This window comes from Chaetodon trifascialis, chromosome 21, assembly GCF_039877785.1.
Source record: "Chaetodon trifascialis isolate fChaTrf1 chromosome 21, fChaTrf1.hap1, whole genome shotgun sequence".
Taxonomy (NCBI): Eukaryota; Metazoa; Chordata; class Actinopteri; order Chaetodontiformes; family Chaetodontidae; genus Chaetodon; species Chaetodon trifascialis.
This window is the reverse complement of record NC_092076.1, coordinates 20,109,775-20,123,612: the sequence shown is the minus strand read 5'-3', so window position 1 is coordinate 20,123,612 and position 13,838 is coordinate 20,109,775. Positions and strand designations below refer to the sequence as shown.

The following is a 13,838-nucleotide window of genomic DNA, read 5'->3' as shown; positions in this document are numbered from 1 at the left end:
CCCAGAGCCTGGTTCTGCCTGAGGTTTCTGCCTGTTAAAAGGAAGTTTTTCCTCACCACTGTTGCCAAGTGCTTGGGTCTCTGTAGATAAAAGAGCTCGGCCTGTACCAGCTCTGTATGGAAAGTATCCTGAGACAACTTCTGTTGTGATTTGGCGCTATACAAATAAAATTGAATTGAATATAGACAGGTGTGTGCCTTTCCAAATCATGTCCAATCAATTGAATTTATTACAGGTGGACTCCAATCAAGTTGTAAAGACATCTCAAGGATGATCAGTGGAAACAGGATGCACCTGAGCTCAAATTTGAGTGTCATAGCAAAAGGTGTGAATACTTATGTACATGCGATATTTCAGTTTTTAAATTTTTAATAAATTTGCAAAAAATTACTAAAAAACCTTTCGCTTTGTCATTATGGGGTATTGTGTGTGGATTGATGAGACAAAAAAGGAATTGAATCCATTTTGGAAAAAGGCTGTAACATAACAAAATGAGGGGAAAGTAAAGGGGTGTGAATACTTTCCGAATGTACTGTATATAGAGTTGCAAGGTGGTGTAGATGGACATTCTTAAACTGGGCCATGGCAACATGATTGAGCACAACAAACCAGTGGAAGTAAGACATCAAAACCCTTATCAGTGTGCAGGCCTTGCAAATAGCAGAATGTTGACATCAGTCGGAGCTGACACAGCAAACCATAGCTGCAGCTTTTAGAAGGTATAGTGTAGGTTTTTTTTGTATGCATTTTTGAAGATTTTTATTGTACTTCTCAGATCTCTTTTATCTCTGATCCTACCCTCCAGGATTACAGGCACAAAAAAAAGCAAAGTTCAGCTTTGCATGGCATCATTTAAATTGTGGGAAGTTGTTTTACACAATGTTGGCTGAGGGCCAAGCTATTGACTAGCTTGCGTCCACTGACATGTCCACTGCAATGAGAGAGAAGTGGTGGGGGTGATGGTGTGTGATTTTTTCACCTCTGCTGAGTCATCATAAGAGCATTATCAGCATTCACAATGGGACAATATGCATATTATCTCTCATTCAACACTGGCTTGGACAAAGAATTTCACATGAAACATAATCTCTGCTGTAATGACCAGACAGGCGCAGACACACATGCGTACACGTAGGCGCGCGCGCACACACACACACACACACACACACACACACACACACACACACACACACACACACACAGAGTTGATGTCTTTCCTTACCTGGCATCTAGGCTTTGTCCCAGTATCTGCAGACAGTTGACTATGGATGTGGCATTGTTACCTGGGAAGTAGACAGGATTAGGTATCAGAGGACCCATTGTGTAGGGATTGATGTTCCTATCTGTCAAGAAAGTGGAGAGTCAAGCACTACATCACACTAAAACAACCAAACGGCAGCCCTCTTCAAATCAACGGGATCCCTCTGTCTGGGAAAAACAAATCTGAAGAATGACATGTGTCATGTATGTGCTTTAGTAAATAACATAGCAGAGCATTATATTCAAAGAAAAAAGATGTTCCTTCAAAAATAAAAGCTTAAAAAGTCATATTCATAAGTATGGATGTTACGAAGCATCAATCTCAAGCCTTTTATGCAGTCAACAGCACTGGAATACAACAATGCCGACAGCCTAATAAATAACAAAAATAAACATCTTTTATTTGCCCAAATATGTCTGCCTATTGTATCGGGCTTTAGTCTGCAGAGGTGGAGCATCTTTTTACTTTGAGGAGAACGACATGGATGGAATGCTTTCAGCATTTGGATATGGTACAAGTTGCAATAAACACCACACTCACAATATCATGCATGCATGCACACACACCCATGCACACCCTATTTGAGGATGTTCTTGAGCTTCTTCATGTTCGTCATTTACCTCTGTCTCTGTTCTACACAAACACATAGTAGTATATCAACAATAACTGATGCAAACCTCTATAGGATAGCTCATTCTACAATGTGCCTCAGATAGAATTTTCTGGTGTACATGAAGTCTTGATCTTCACTCAGTCCACCGTATGTTACAGCTATAGACTCCATTACGAACTGCCAATATGTATTCATTCAAAAAAATGTTAAAAATATGGTATTGACTTAGACTTGCCTTGGGTCTGATCTTACCTTTAAAAGGTTTGCTGAAGAGTTTTTGACTACTAGTAATGCTATGGAGCAATGTCTATGTTACAGGTGGGCAGTATACCAGTTTCATCACCGTCTCTGGTGCAACGTCGTGGATTTTGTAATGCGGTCATTATCATGATAAAAGTTTCAGCATATTAAAAATAATGTGCTTTACTGTGGCTGCTAGAACATTCAGACAGAGGGCTGTGCATATACTCTAAGACCTGGATTTACACCCACGGCTTTGAGGGCCAATCCAAAGCAGGATTTACTGTAAAACTGAAGCGTTCTGCAGCTAATGTGGTGACGTATTTAATGTTGATGGACAGTCAGGAGGAATTGTGTGAATGTTAAGCCTCATTTGAAGCCAATTAAATAAGGAGAGTAGTAGCTTGGATGTGGGAAACTGTTTTTTCACACTGCTCTTTGTGTAATCTCACAAAGTCACCGCTAACATTATCTCCATCCTTCATACTGCAACACAAGCTCAGCTGGTTTGTTGTTACAGGAAAGCCCCTCTGCTGTGTCAGTATGTGTGTCTGTTGCTGCGTATTTAAATGTACTTGATAGATATGCCCCGTGGTGCACTGACTACTTTACTTATGTGTATCTGTCAGTGTTGGGCAGTAGCAGCACTAAAAGTAACGGCGTCACTACTTTAACTTTTTCAGTAGCATGGTGGTACTGTCACTGTTTTCTGGATCAAATAGCTTTTCACTCTTTCAGCTCTTTTAATGATCAAGTAGTGTAATAGTGTCTGAAGCTCAAATACAGCAGCCTGCCTGCTGCAGTCTGAAATAAAACTGGCAAGCATCAGTAATGGCACCACCGCCATACACAGGCGTGAGTTCATCATTTGTCCTGCAATTGAGTCTGAATTGAGCATACTCATGCAAACACACACACACACACACACACACACACACACACACACACACACACACAGATTGTGTAATGATTTACATTTTGGGGACCTGCATTTTGTCCCCACAAGTAAGGCAAGTCCCCACAATGTAACTGTGTAAACAGATTTATGTCCCGTATGGGCACGCACGCACACACACACACACACACACACACACACACACACACACACACACACACACACACACACACACTCACACACACACACACACACACACACACACACACACACACACACACAGACTCACACACACACACACACACGGATGGACATAAACACACTCTGGAAACTTGCTTTTTGTAATTATTTGGAGTACATGTTTGTTTGTTTTTGTTGTCATGAGCACAGCTTCTTGTTTAACTAGCAGTTGAAGTTAGTATTTCAACTCCAGCCAGGACTTGGTCTGACATCATCTGCTGCAAAGGCAAATTCAGCAAGAAATCAAATAAGAGGGTACCGACGCTCACTCCACCATCCAAAGTGTCATTCCAAAACAGGTATGACCCACTAATGCTATGTTGAACCAAGGCAAACTGATCACACCACTAAGACTGACCAAAACCTAACAAATACTCCCAAAACCACTGCTAGAATGAGGGCCAGAAGAATAATAAGTCGAGGGCCAGAATAAATACTGGTAACCTCTCACTTGATAAGCCAGACACTATTCAGATTGGGGACTATAAAACCAAGGACATAACAATGGCAAAGACTGAAAATCTAACTATGAATGACATATCTTCCAAGAGCTAACAGAGCTGTTGCCAGTGTTCGTCTCTACACATTCAAGTAACAGAAAGACTATCACTCACATTGGATCTTTTGACATTCTTCCAGTAACAAATGGAATGACTTTAGAGCACTGCTGCTTTACATTACATTGTACATTTAGACATTAATATGTACATAGCACACACACATTTTTTACAACGTATTGAATTACCAAAAACCTGACAAGTTCTCATATCAACCAAGTTCTGACCCATTCAAACCATCCTCCCCTGTTAGCTAACTTAAGTCATATTAGCCATATGCTAGCAAACTACTAATGTTAGTTAACAACAGCTAGCAAAAATCATTTCGTTGTTTGACTTATGAGTGTTCAGGCCATTACAGTAGCACACCTCCTTTTGGAAAGAGGTTGTCCTTCTTTTACTTGTTGACCTGCCAACAATTCCAAATTGTCTGTTTAAAAACAGTTTCACGTCAGTCTTAAGAAATATGGCATCTCTTTTGGGGTTGCACAAGGCAGCTGTCTCGGTCCATTACTATTCTCACTATATGTGCTGCCACTTAGTGACATCATTAGAGAACACAATGTATTCTCTTTTTTTAAAAAATTCTTTGTGGATGAGGTCGCTGACATAAGGTCTAAAATATTGCCTTCCTGTACCATGGGGAGCAACTGTCCAGCCTGTGTTTCTCTGTTGAGCCAGTTAAAAGAACCTACAGCCACTGTCTTCCAAATGCACTCTCTTTTTTAAGATGTTTTTAGTTATTTTTGAACATCTCTGTGAACACTTCTTTTAGCTCTGGCTGTGTGTGTATTGTTTTAAACGTGATTATTCAGCCACTTTTCTTTCCTCCTATCTATCTATCTATCTATCTATCTATCTATCTATCTATCTATCTATCTATCTATCTATCTATCTATCTATCTATCTATCTATCATTTATGTTAAAATATGGGCAAATATTTGCCCATTAATACATCCAGCATACACAGAGCTACAACAGCATCCATTTGGAGTCATGTTTGTGTCCACCTGATGAATATAAGTCCCATATTGCCTCTTCTTTTAGAGGAGTTAATGCTCCTCTATGTTCACCATCTAGTCAGACAGCAGTGAGTTGAGTTCAATAAAACCAAAACAATGAGATGGAACAATTATTATTATTATTATTAAACTCAGTCAACTAAGAGGAACTGCAGACTTGGTGATGATGCTCTGTTGGTTTGTCACTAGCATGAGCAATGTTCATGTATGATCAGTTACCATCATTTTCCACTAAGGGCCACAAAGGTGATCATGTCTATATCAACATATATTCATATGTAAATATATGTCATATTTATTCCTAACACATTAAGGCTACTTTCATCAGTATTACCTAGAGGTGATCTTTCATTTGTTTCACCACTAATTGTAAAAATAATGGAGGGACTTCCCAATTCATCTAAAATTTTTAACATTGACTAACCTGGTCCGGCATAATATAAAACCATCCATACTGCACTCACTCAGAACATCAGCAGAGAAGGAGCAGAAGTGCAAGCATTAGGCATGAATGTCCTTACCAAATAAGGATATCCTATGTCTGACAAGAACTCCCAGTTTGCAGAAAAGACTGAAAGGATTCAATGAAAAGAGAGAGGAGGTAGACAGGGAAGCAGAGAAAGAGATAAAAGAAAGGTGTGAGACAATTAAATGAGAGAGAGACCCAGAGAAAGACAAAGAGGGAGCATGGTAGATATAAAGGCACACAGCCTGATGTCAAGCTGTGACACTTCCAACAGCTCAGTGACCTTCATAGATATGTATTCAATTAGAAACAGCAGTCTCCAGCATACAGTCAAGGTCTTATATAACATTTAAACACAAGACATTTGTGCTGTTTCCTGCAATACTGGTGTTGTTGGCTCTCTATCTGCCTGTTTTATCATTTATCACACTCACCTGGTCACCATCTCTTTCTCCTTGTTGGAGGCATGGCCACCACTGCTGATTGGATGGATGGCCGTGGACAAGAAGTACAGCCTGTGGTTTTTAAAGTACTGATCCACCAATGGCAAGACGACCTGAGGGTTAAATGACACAGATACTTAATTACCTGTCTGTTTTTCAAATATAAAGCTTAGGATGTTTTATTTTTTGTCAGGCAGTGCAACACAGAATTTATTTATTTCACAACCAGTGAGTCAAATACAAATATTGACCAATACAATTTTCATACAGTATATTAAAGCTGTGATTTAAAAAAAAAAAGAGTTTTTGGATTTAATTTATCCAGTGTTGTTTGATAAAAAACAAAAGTATACTCTCTTTATCAGAAATGGCCTGCTCACACTGATACTGTTACATACAGGTGCTGGTCATAAAATTAGAATATCATGGAAAAGTTGATTTATTTCAGTAATTCCATTCAGAAAGTGAAACTTGTATATTATATTCATTCATTACACACAGACTGATAAATTTCAAATGTTTAGTTCTTTAATTTTGATGATTTTAAACTAACAACTAATGAAAATCCAAATTTCAGTATCTCAGAAAACTAGAATATCACTTCAGACTGATACAAAAAAAGGATTTCTAAAAATGTTGTCCAACTGAAGAGTATAAACATGAAAAGTATGAGCATGTACAGCACTCAGTACTTAGTTGGGGCTCTTTTTGCCTGAATTACTGCAGCAATGCGGCGTGGCATGGAGTCGATCAGGCTGTGGCACTGCTCAGGTGTTATGAGAGCCCAGGTTGCTTTGATGGTGGCCTTCAGCTCTTCGGCGTTGTTGAGTCTGGCATCTCGTATCTTTCTCTTCACAATACCCCATAGATTTTCTATGGGGTTAAGGTCAGGGGAGTTTGCTGGCCAATCAAGAACAGGGATACCATGGTCCTTAAACCAGGTACTGGTAGCTTTGGCACTGTGAGCAGGTGCCAGGTCCTGTTGAAAAATGAAATCTGCATCTCCATAAAGTTGGTCAGCAGCAGGAAGCATGAAGTGCTCCAAAACGTCCTGATAGACAGCTGCATTGACCTTGGACCTAAGGAAACACAGTGGACCAACACCAGCAGATGACATGGCACCCCAAACCATCACTGACTGTGGAAACTTGACACTCGACCTCAGGCAACATGATTCTGTGCCTCTCCTCTCTTCCTCCAGACTCTGGGACCTTGATTACCAAAGGACATGCAAAATTTACTTTCATCCGAGAACATGACTGTGGACCACTCAGCAGCAGTCCAGTCCTTTTTGTCTTTAGCCCAGGTGAGACGCTGTCTCTTGTTCAAGAGTGGCTTGACACAAGGAATGCGACAGCTGAAACCCATGTCTTGCATACGTCTGTGAGTGGTGGTTCTTGAAGCACTGACTCCAGCTGCAGTCCACTCTTTGTGAATCTCCCCCGCAGTTTTGAATGGGTTTTGTCTCACTATCCTCTCCAGGGTGCGGTTATCCCTATTGCTTGTACACTTTTTTCTACCACATCTTTTCCTTCCCTTTGCCTTTCTACTAATGTGCTTGGACACAGAGCTCTGTGAACATCCAGCCTCTTTAGCAATGACCTTTTGGGACTTGCTCTCCTTGTGCAAGGTGTCAATGATCGTCTTTTGGACAACTGTCAGGTCAGCAGTCTTCCCCATGATTGTGTAGCTTACAGAACTAGACTGAGAGACCATTTAAAGGCCTTTGCAGGTGTTTGGAGTTAATTAGCTGATTAGAGTGTGGCACCAGATATCTTCAATATTGACCTTTTCCGCAATATTCTAATTTTCTGGGATACTCAATTGGGGGTTTTCATTAGTTGTCAGGTATAATCATCAATATTAAAAGAAGTAAATACTTAAAATATGTCGGTCTGTGTGAAATGAATGTATACATTATACAAGTTTCACTTTTTGAATGGAATTACTGAAAAAAATCAACTTTTCCATGATATTCTAATTTTATGACCAGCACCTGTACATTCACACTTAGAAGCTGACCAGTACAACCACAGTCTTATCTGTTGGTCACTGAACAGCTCATCTGGAGGAGTTGAGAATTCTTGTTCAAGGGCTCAATGCTGCTATTTCATTTTCCCCACTGGTCGCTGTCTGAACTTAAGGTGGCCCACACTCTTTCACTAAACAAGTGTCATGATTTGGCTCCGGTGTCTCTTTTCTCCCAGGGCTACCAGTGTTTTTCTTTCCTCCCTCTCTGTCAGCAGGCGGAGCTCGAGAGAGAGAGAGAGACGGGTCTGATCTCCCCAGGTGCGAGTTCATTAGACACACCTGCGCCTCATCAACCGGCTTCTTAAGCCAGCTCTAGTTTGACTCCTGTGCCAGACTATTCTCTATGCTCTTGCCATACGAGTTATGCGCCTGCTGTTATCTCGTCTCTCTCTCTCTCGTGCCTCCAGTGACTAGAGTTTGATAGTCATTTTGCTCTCTAGTGAGTTTGCTCCTAGACACCTTTAGTTATTCTACCTCCTGAGTGAGTTTTTGCACTTATGGTGTTTTTGTGTTTTTTCCTGATTTGCTACTTTTCCTGCAGTGGTGTTTTTTGTTACGACTCTGCATCTGGCTCCAGGCTCTTCCTGTTCACACGCAACAACAAGCACTGTATATTTCACACAAGTGAAGTGCACAACCATTTAGAGGGCTCCACCTGTGTTCATTAATTACAAATGATTTAAAATAAATGCCATCTAAGACCAATTTCAGATACATTGTGTAGGGAATACCTATATGCAGCTGTCATACCTAAACCTGATTTTATGACTTCAACTGCATGCACAGTGTGGGCCAAATGCTTGTCTTATTATTTATCAGTTAATAAGAAATAATTGGAATTTATGGCAGTTTTGGTCACCTCTATGAGATTACCTGGATTACTGTCACAGACAAGCTTTCTGATTACTGCTGAATAATATACTTTTTGTATTACACGCACTCAAGTTCAATGGTTGCTTCAGAAATACAGACCCATATTTCAATATTCTGTTTAAATCTTAATTAGGAAAAAACAAAAAATACCCAACTGACAGATGAATAAAAAAAAATGATGAGCTCTGACCTTTCCAAAGAACTTAATCTGCTGCTCATGAGGAATCTTCTCTCCCTTCGGTCTTGTTCCCACATCTAAAAAACAGGTAGAACACAATCAAAGACAATGAGGTGCAGATAGATTCACATGGTGACATTCATCTGACATCTGCACATTGCCTCAGGTGGTTGAAGTGGCAGCAAGATTTTTTATCTCATTCCCTAAAACATGTATGCTGTTCAATGTACAAAGAGTCAACTGAATTGTAGCCACCTGCTGTGCAAGTTGTTATTATTTTGGTAAAACACCACCTTCCTCTCTGCACCAGCCTTATGAATCTAGCCCAGAGTTCAGTTGCTTACAGATCTTGGCATCCACATAGCATAAAATTAATTTCAAAACTGCTGATTATTCCTTGAATAATGTCTTACCAAACTCCATCATATGTTGGTGTGCCTGGTCTACGTATGTGATGAGCTGCTGGAGAAAGGTGTAGGCAAATCGTTTCTCTATAGCTGGAGTGTCCAACTCTTGCGACTTCACACCTCTGGAAACAACACACACACTCTTAATAATGAAATAATGATTTTTTCACGTTACCCAGAGTCACTATAGAGGATATATATCAATTTCCTATCTCTGAATCCCTTACAGAGATAGGTCTGGGATGTGTTTAGCCTGGCTTCGTTAGGCATAAAGTCTGTAAAGCTGTCTTATTTAACACTTGCACTGCATCTTCTTTCTCCTACAGTAGCTGCTAGCTGACACGGAAGGCATTTTTATAAGACTAGCTCAGGGTAGCAGTTTCTCTCTTCTTGTACTCTCTGTGGCATGTTTGACTGAACACATCCCAAACCTTTGTTCTGGAGATGACATTGATTTGACTCTGGGTCAGATATTTGAACAAAAATGCATATTTCCTAAAATATCAGACTGTTCCTCTTAGTGTGTGTAAACAAACCCAGTAGATAGACACTGTGACACATACACTGTAGCATGTCATCAGGCAATATCACAGTTCAACCAATCAAATTCATTCAAAATTCAAATATTCTTTGCAGTACATCCATTCTCTGTATAAAGTGTAAAGTCTATTTCCTACCTGGACACAGTGTAACCATTGATCTGGAGGAACTTGAGGATGTCTTGTGCTTTTTCTCTGTCTTTGGATTTTTCTTTGGCAGTCAGTGTATCGTAGGGAACCAGCAGAGGATGGTTTCCTCCACCTGTAGACAGCAACAGCAACACAACAGGATGAAGAACAACAATAACAGACTGACACAAAGAGGACCCATGTTCATTTCAGCACCCCTTTTAACGGTCTGTAAAGCTAACAGAACCTCAAAAGCATCAATATTTTCTGTAATATTCAGTGGCCCTGCCATCAGCTCAGGGAATTTATGTTCATTGCTTTCCTTAATGAACCATATTTTATTTCGAATGCACAGTTTTGAAGAGTTTTTAGTTATTTCGCCATTGTTTTGATTAGAGACAAACCCATGACTGTAGCCACTGACACATGAATATTAAAATTTGGTGATGATGGCAGAGCAGGAGAAGGGTCAGGAAACACTGTGTGTGGATGTGTTGTATCATATCTACCTTTGGCCTCCAGCTCCATTTTCTTTTTCCTGGCCCAGATATTATGATAATTCTCAGCAAGCAGCTCTGCCATAGACTGAAGAAACACAATGTTAAACAGCCACAACATCTTCTAGATTTATATCGATATCAGTACTCATCCTTAGTGTTTCAATAGCCTCGTTTAAGCCCAGGGATCAAATAAGTTTTTATTTGCTCTTGAATACTGTATATCAATGTTTTATCTTTTTGTGTATACAGTAGCCTACCTGCATGTCTCGAGACAGTGTAACATTGCTCATATCAATGGGTCTGGGGCTGAAAGCTGGAGTTCCTTCAAAAGACAGCTGTGGAACACAGGACATATTGATGTCATTTTCTATATGAAAACTCAAACAAAATGTAAATTGAATTTGTTTGTATGTGCGTGTGTGTGTGTGTGTGTGTGTGTGTGTGTGTGTGTGTGTGTGTGTGTGTACCTGGCTGGCCTGTGATATCCTCCTGGACTTGTTGTGGATGTTGGCAGGGTCTCCTTCTCTGATCCTGTCGATGCTCCAGCCCCAAGACAGCATGGTCTTCAGAGACTCTCTGACTGGCCAGCAATATGCTTCCTTATCCTGCAAGAATACGACGAAACTTTAGGCAAAAACTGGCAGCAAGTCAAAGTACCTCAAAGAAAAAAAGATTTCACCAAAACTGCAATAAGCCACGCAATACCTAAACCTGTCAAAAAACAGGTCCATGCACAGTGTGCAATTTCCAGTATTTCCAGGATATTACACCAGTCAATCAGTGGAATAGCATGAAACTATTGTCAAGAATGTGTACTGTGTCTAGAGCATTCATGTGCATGTGAATGACACAAACAAACTGGGGACCTACTTATAGGAAAAGTGCCCCATAGCACTAAAAGAGTTAAGCCCCCATAGGGGGCGGCACGGTGGGGCAGCAGGTAGTGCGCGTGCCTCACTGCAAAAAGGTCACCGGTTCGATCCCCGGGTCGGGCCTTTCTGTGTGAAGTTTGCATGTTCTTCCCGTGCATGCGTGGGTTTTCTCCGGGTACTCCAGCTTCCTCCCACAGACCAAAAACATGCTCATTGAGTTAATTGGTGACTTTAAATTGCCCTTAGGTGTGAGTGTGAGCGTGACTGGTTGTTTGTGTATATATGTTGCCCTGCGATCGACAGGCGACCGGTTCAGGGTGTACCCTGCCTCTTGCCCGTTGACAGCTGGGATAGGCTCCAGCCCCCCCGCAACCCCAAAAGGATTAGGCGGTATAGAAAATGGATGGATGAGACTACCACCATAAACAAGTGCTTAGGCCAACAGTGGTCTACATTTGACTCACCTATTTTCCCCCAGTGCTGGGTATCCAGACTCATGCCAGGCTAGTGGTAAATGCTACTCCAGAATCAGGATTCCATGAGCTGAGCCTGATCCAAAGCTGGTACCCATGGAACCTATTCAAATCCTGCAGCCATAAATTGGCCAGATCTCACTCACATTTGGTGATACTGTGCTATAGTATAACTGAATGCACAGACACTCAACTACCTGCTTAAGTTAAAATTCTAAATTCCACATTTTTACAAATGAATGTCAACATGAAGGCAGACTCTGACAGCTGCATGCAGACTACCTTCTCAGAGAGGCCTTTGTATGGCTTCAGTAAGGTGTGGCTCTTGGAGATTTCACACATCTGTTCCCCAAATGACCAGCCATTGGAAAACTGTAAAACATACATAAGAGACATTTTAAAATATAGACATTTTCTTGCATAACTACTGACACATCACTAAAATAAACAGTACTACCACAATTTGAATGTGACTCGTCACACCTTTTCGATACACCACTTCTCATGGTTGTGCTCTGCATATCTGGTTATGAAGTAGTCGAGTTTCTCTGGGACAGTCACACTGATGAAGACAGAAAAGAAACACATTTATATATGTGGGGTCACCTGCTGTAAAGGCTGATGTGGCCTGCATAAATCTACAAATCTGAATCAGGGTCTGAATCAAAAATAACTTGAAGCATGAAAAGAAAACACTTTTGGAGTAGAAATTAAACATATTTAACAAAGAAGAAATACATATGTTGTTTACTTGGCAGTGTCTGCTGGCTGTGGAGTGAAGTTTCCCTCTGAGTCCATAGACGACTGTTTCTCCATCATGGCCATGTAGTTGGACTCCATGTAGTCTGGAGGAAGAGCTCCCGCCACAGCACTGAGACATGGTAATGCCAGCTTAAACAGCTCCTGGTCATACCGCTATGTCATAAAAACACACATTCAGCACACTGCTTTATACAGCATTAGACAGCACTGCTACGCTTCGACTACAGGTTTAATCTTTTCTAGTTCTGCTGTCACATTTAAGGCTAATGAGTAATTTTAGACTTAGATATTCCTGTGATCATTGATCATTAAGGTAAGATCACTGGCACATTGGCACATATCTATAGGCAGCACAACAAGCCTGGCTGTATACTCGTAAAACCCCTTATGCCTTCACTTATTTTTTTTATCACCTAATTCATTTCATTTTCATTTAACATTCTAGAAGACATAGACCTGAACCAAGGCCTCACCTTGCGCGACAGAGCATCAAATATTCCCCAGAACAGTTTTCTGGAGAGATGAAGCTCTTCATCTGATGCAGCTCCAAAGTTCCCCCAGCCTCCAGCCAGGCAGTAATACTTCCAGCAACGCTCATAGTGATTAGTCAGCAACTGGGGAAAGTCAAAGGGACATTCATCAACCACCTTCTGGCGTCCAGAACAATTTTCTTTAAAAAAAAAAAAAAAAGTGCTGCAAATGGCACTTTTCCATGACCAACATATTTCCAATAAATCTAAATCAGAAATGCTGTTGATGAGTGCACTTGTAGAAAAAAAGGATTGTATTGTTGAAAACTGAATTAAAATGAATACATATGACCATAATTTATCATTTCAATTTAGTGTGGACTGGAGAATCTTACCTGGCTCCTTGTGAATGTTGTCTGAACTGCGGTAAATTCATATTCTATAAACTGTTTGTGCTAAAGTAAAGTCCCTGTAGATTCCTTTTGAAGGAACTTTTGAATTCTCACCTTCAGAGGCATCTTGGTGTGTTCATTAAGCAGAGGAACGTCAAACACCAGCCTCCTCAGCAGATGCTGCATCATGGAAGGCCTCAGCTTACTGCACATGATGAAGATCACATACATTACTTGGTTATTTTCACTGACAAACAGCCAAATGACCAACAATCACATATCAAACTCAAAGAGGACGTTCTTCACAAAAATCTCTGACAGGAAAATGAACAGTGAATGTGTTTGGAAATTAATGAATGAAATATAGCAATTAGCTACAAGTTGAACCCAGAGCTGTGAAGAATAAAGAGACACTTGCAATGAGAAGAAGAGGTGGCAATTCTCCCCTCCCAGGTATTTTAACAATAACTGAAA

General features: G+C 40.6%; 2 protein-coding genes across 2 annotated transcripts in view; one reads left to right on the top strand and one right to left on the bottom strand.

The window, feature by feature from the left end:
- The window catches only part of ryr2a (ryanodine receptor 2a (cardiac)), a 198,882-nt gene that overhangs the window by 56,224 nt on the left and 128,820 nt on the right, over nucleotides 1-13,838 (bottom strand). Inside the window, exons 55-68 of the mRNA XM_070990859.1 lie at nucleotides 13,479-13,569; nucleotides 12,976-13,116; nucleotides 12,492-12,655; nucleotides 12,224-12,302; nucleotides 12,023-12,112; nucleotides 10,863-11,000; nucleotides 10,653-10,730; nucleotides 10,405-10,480; nucleotides 9,905-10,028; nucleotides 9,234-9,349; nucleotides 8,833-8,897; nucleotides 5,730-5,851; nucleotides 5,351-5,400; nucleotides 1,223-1,283 (exon numbers count right to left, since the gene is read on the bottom strand). Of these exons, the coding sequence (XP_070846960.1) occupies nucleotides 1,223-1,283; nucleotides 5,351-5,400; nucleotides 5,730-5,851; nucleotides 8,833-8,897; nucleotides 9,234-9,349; nucleotides 9,905-10,028; nucleotides 10,405-10,480; nucleotides 10,653-10,730; nucleotides 10,863-11,000; nucleotides 12,023-12,112; nucleotides 12,224-12,302; nucleotides 12,492-12,655; nucleotides 12,976-13,116; nucleotides 13,479-13,569 (1,395 nt within the window). The remainder of the gene's footprint in view (nucleotides 1-1,222; nucleotides 1,284-5,350; nucleotides 5,401-5,729; nucleotides 5,852-8,832; nucleotides 8,898-9,233; nucleotides 9,350-9,904; nucleotides 10,029-10,404; nucleotides 10,481-10,652; nucleotides 10,731-10,862; nucleotides 11,001-12,022; nucleotides 12,113-12,223; nucleotides 12,303-12,491; nucleotides 12,656-12,975; nucleotides 13,117-13,478; nucleotides 13,570-13,838) is intronic.
- adgra1a (adhesion G protein-coupled receptor A1a) overlaps nucleotides 1-13,838 on the top strand; it is a 339,338-nt gene that overhangs the window by 200,515 nt on the left and 124,985 nt on the right. The window lies entirely within an intron of this gene.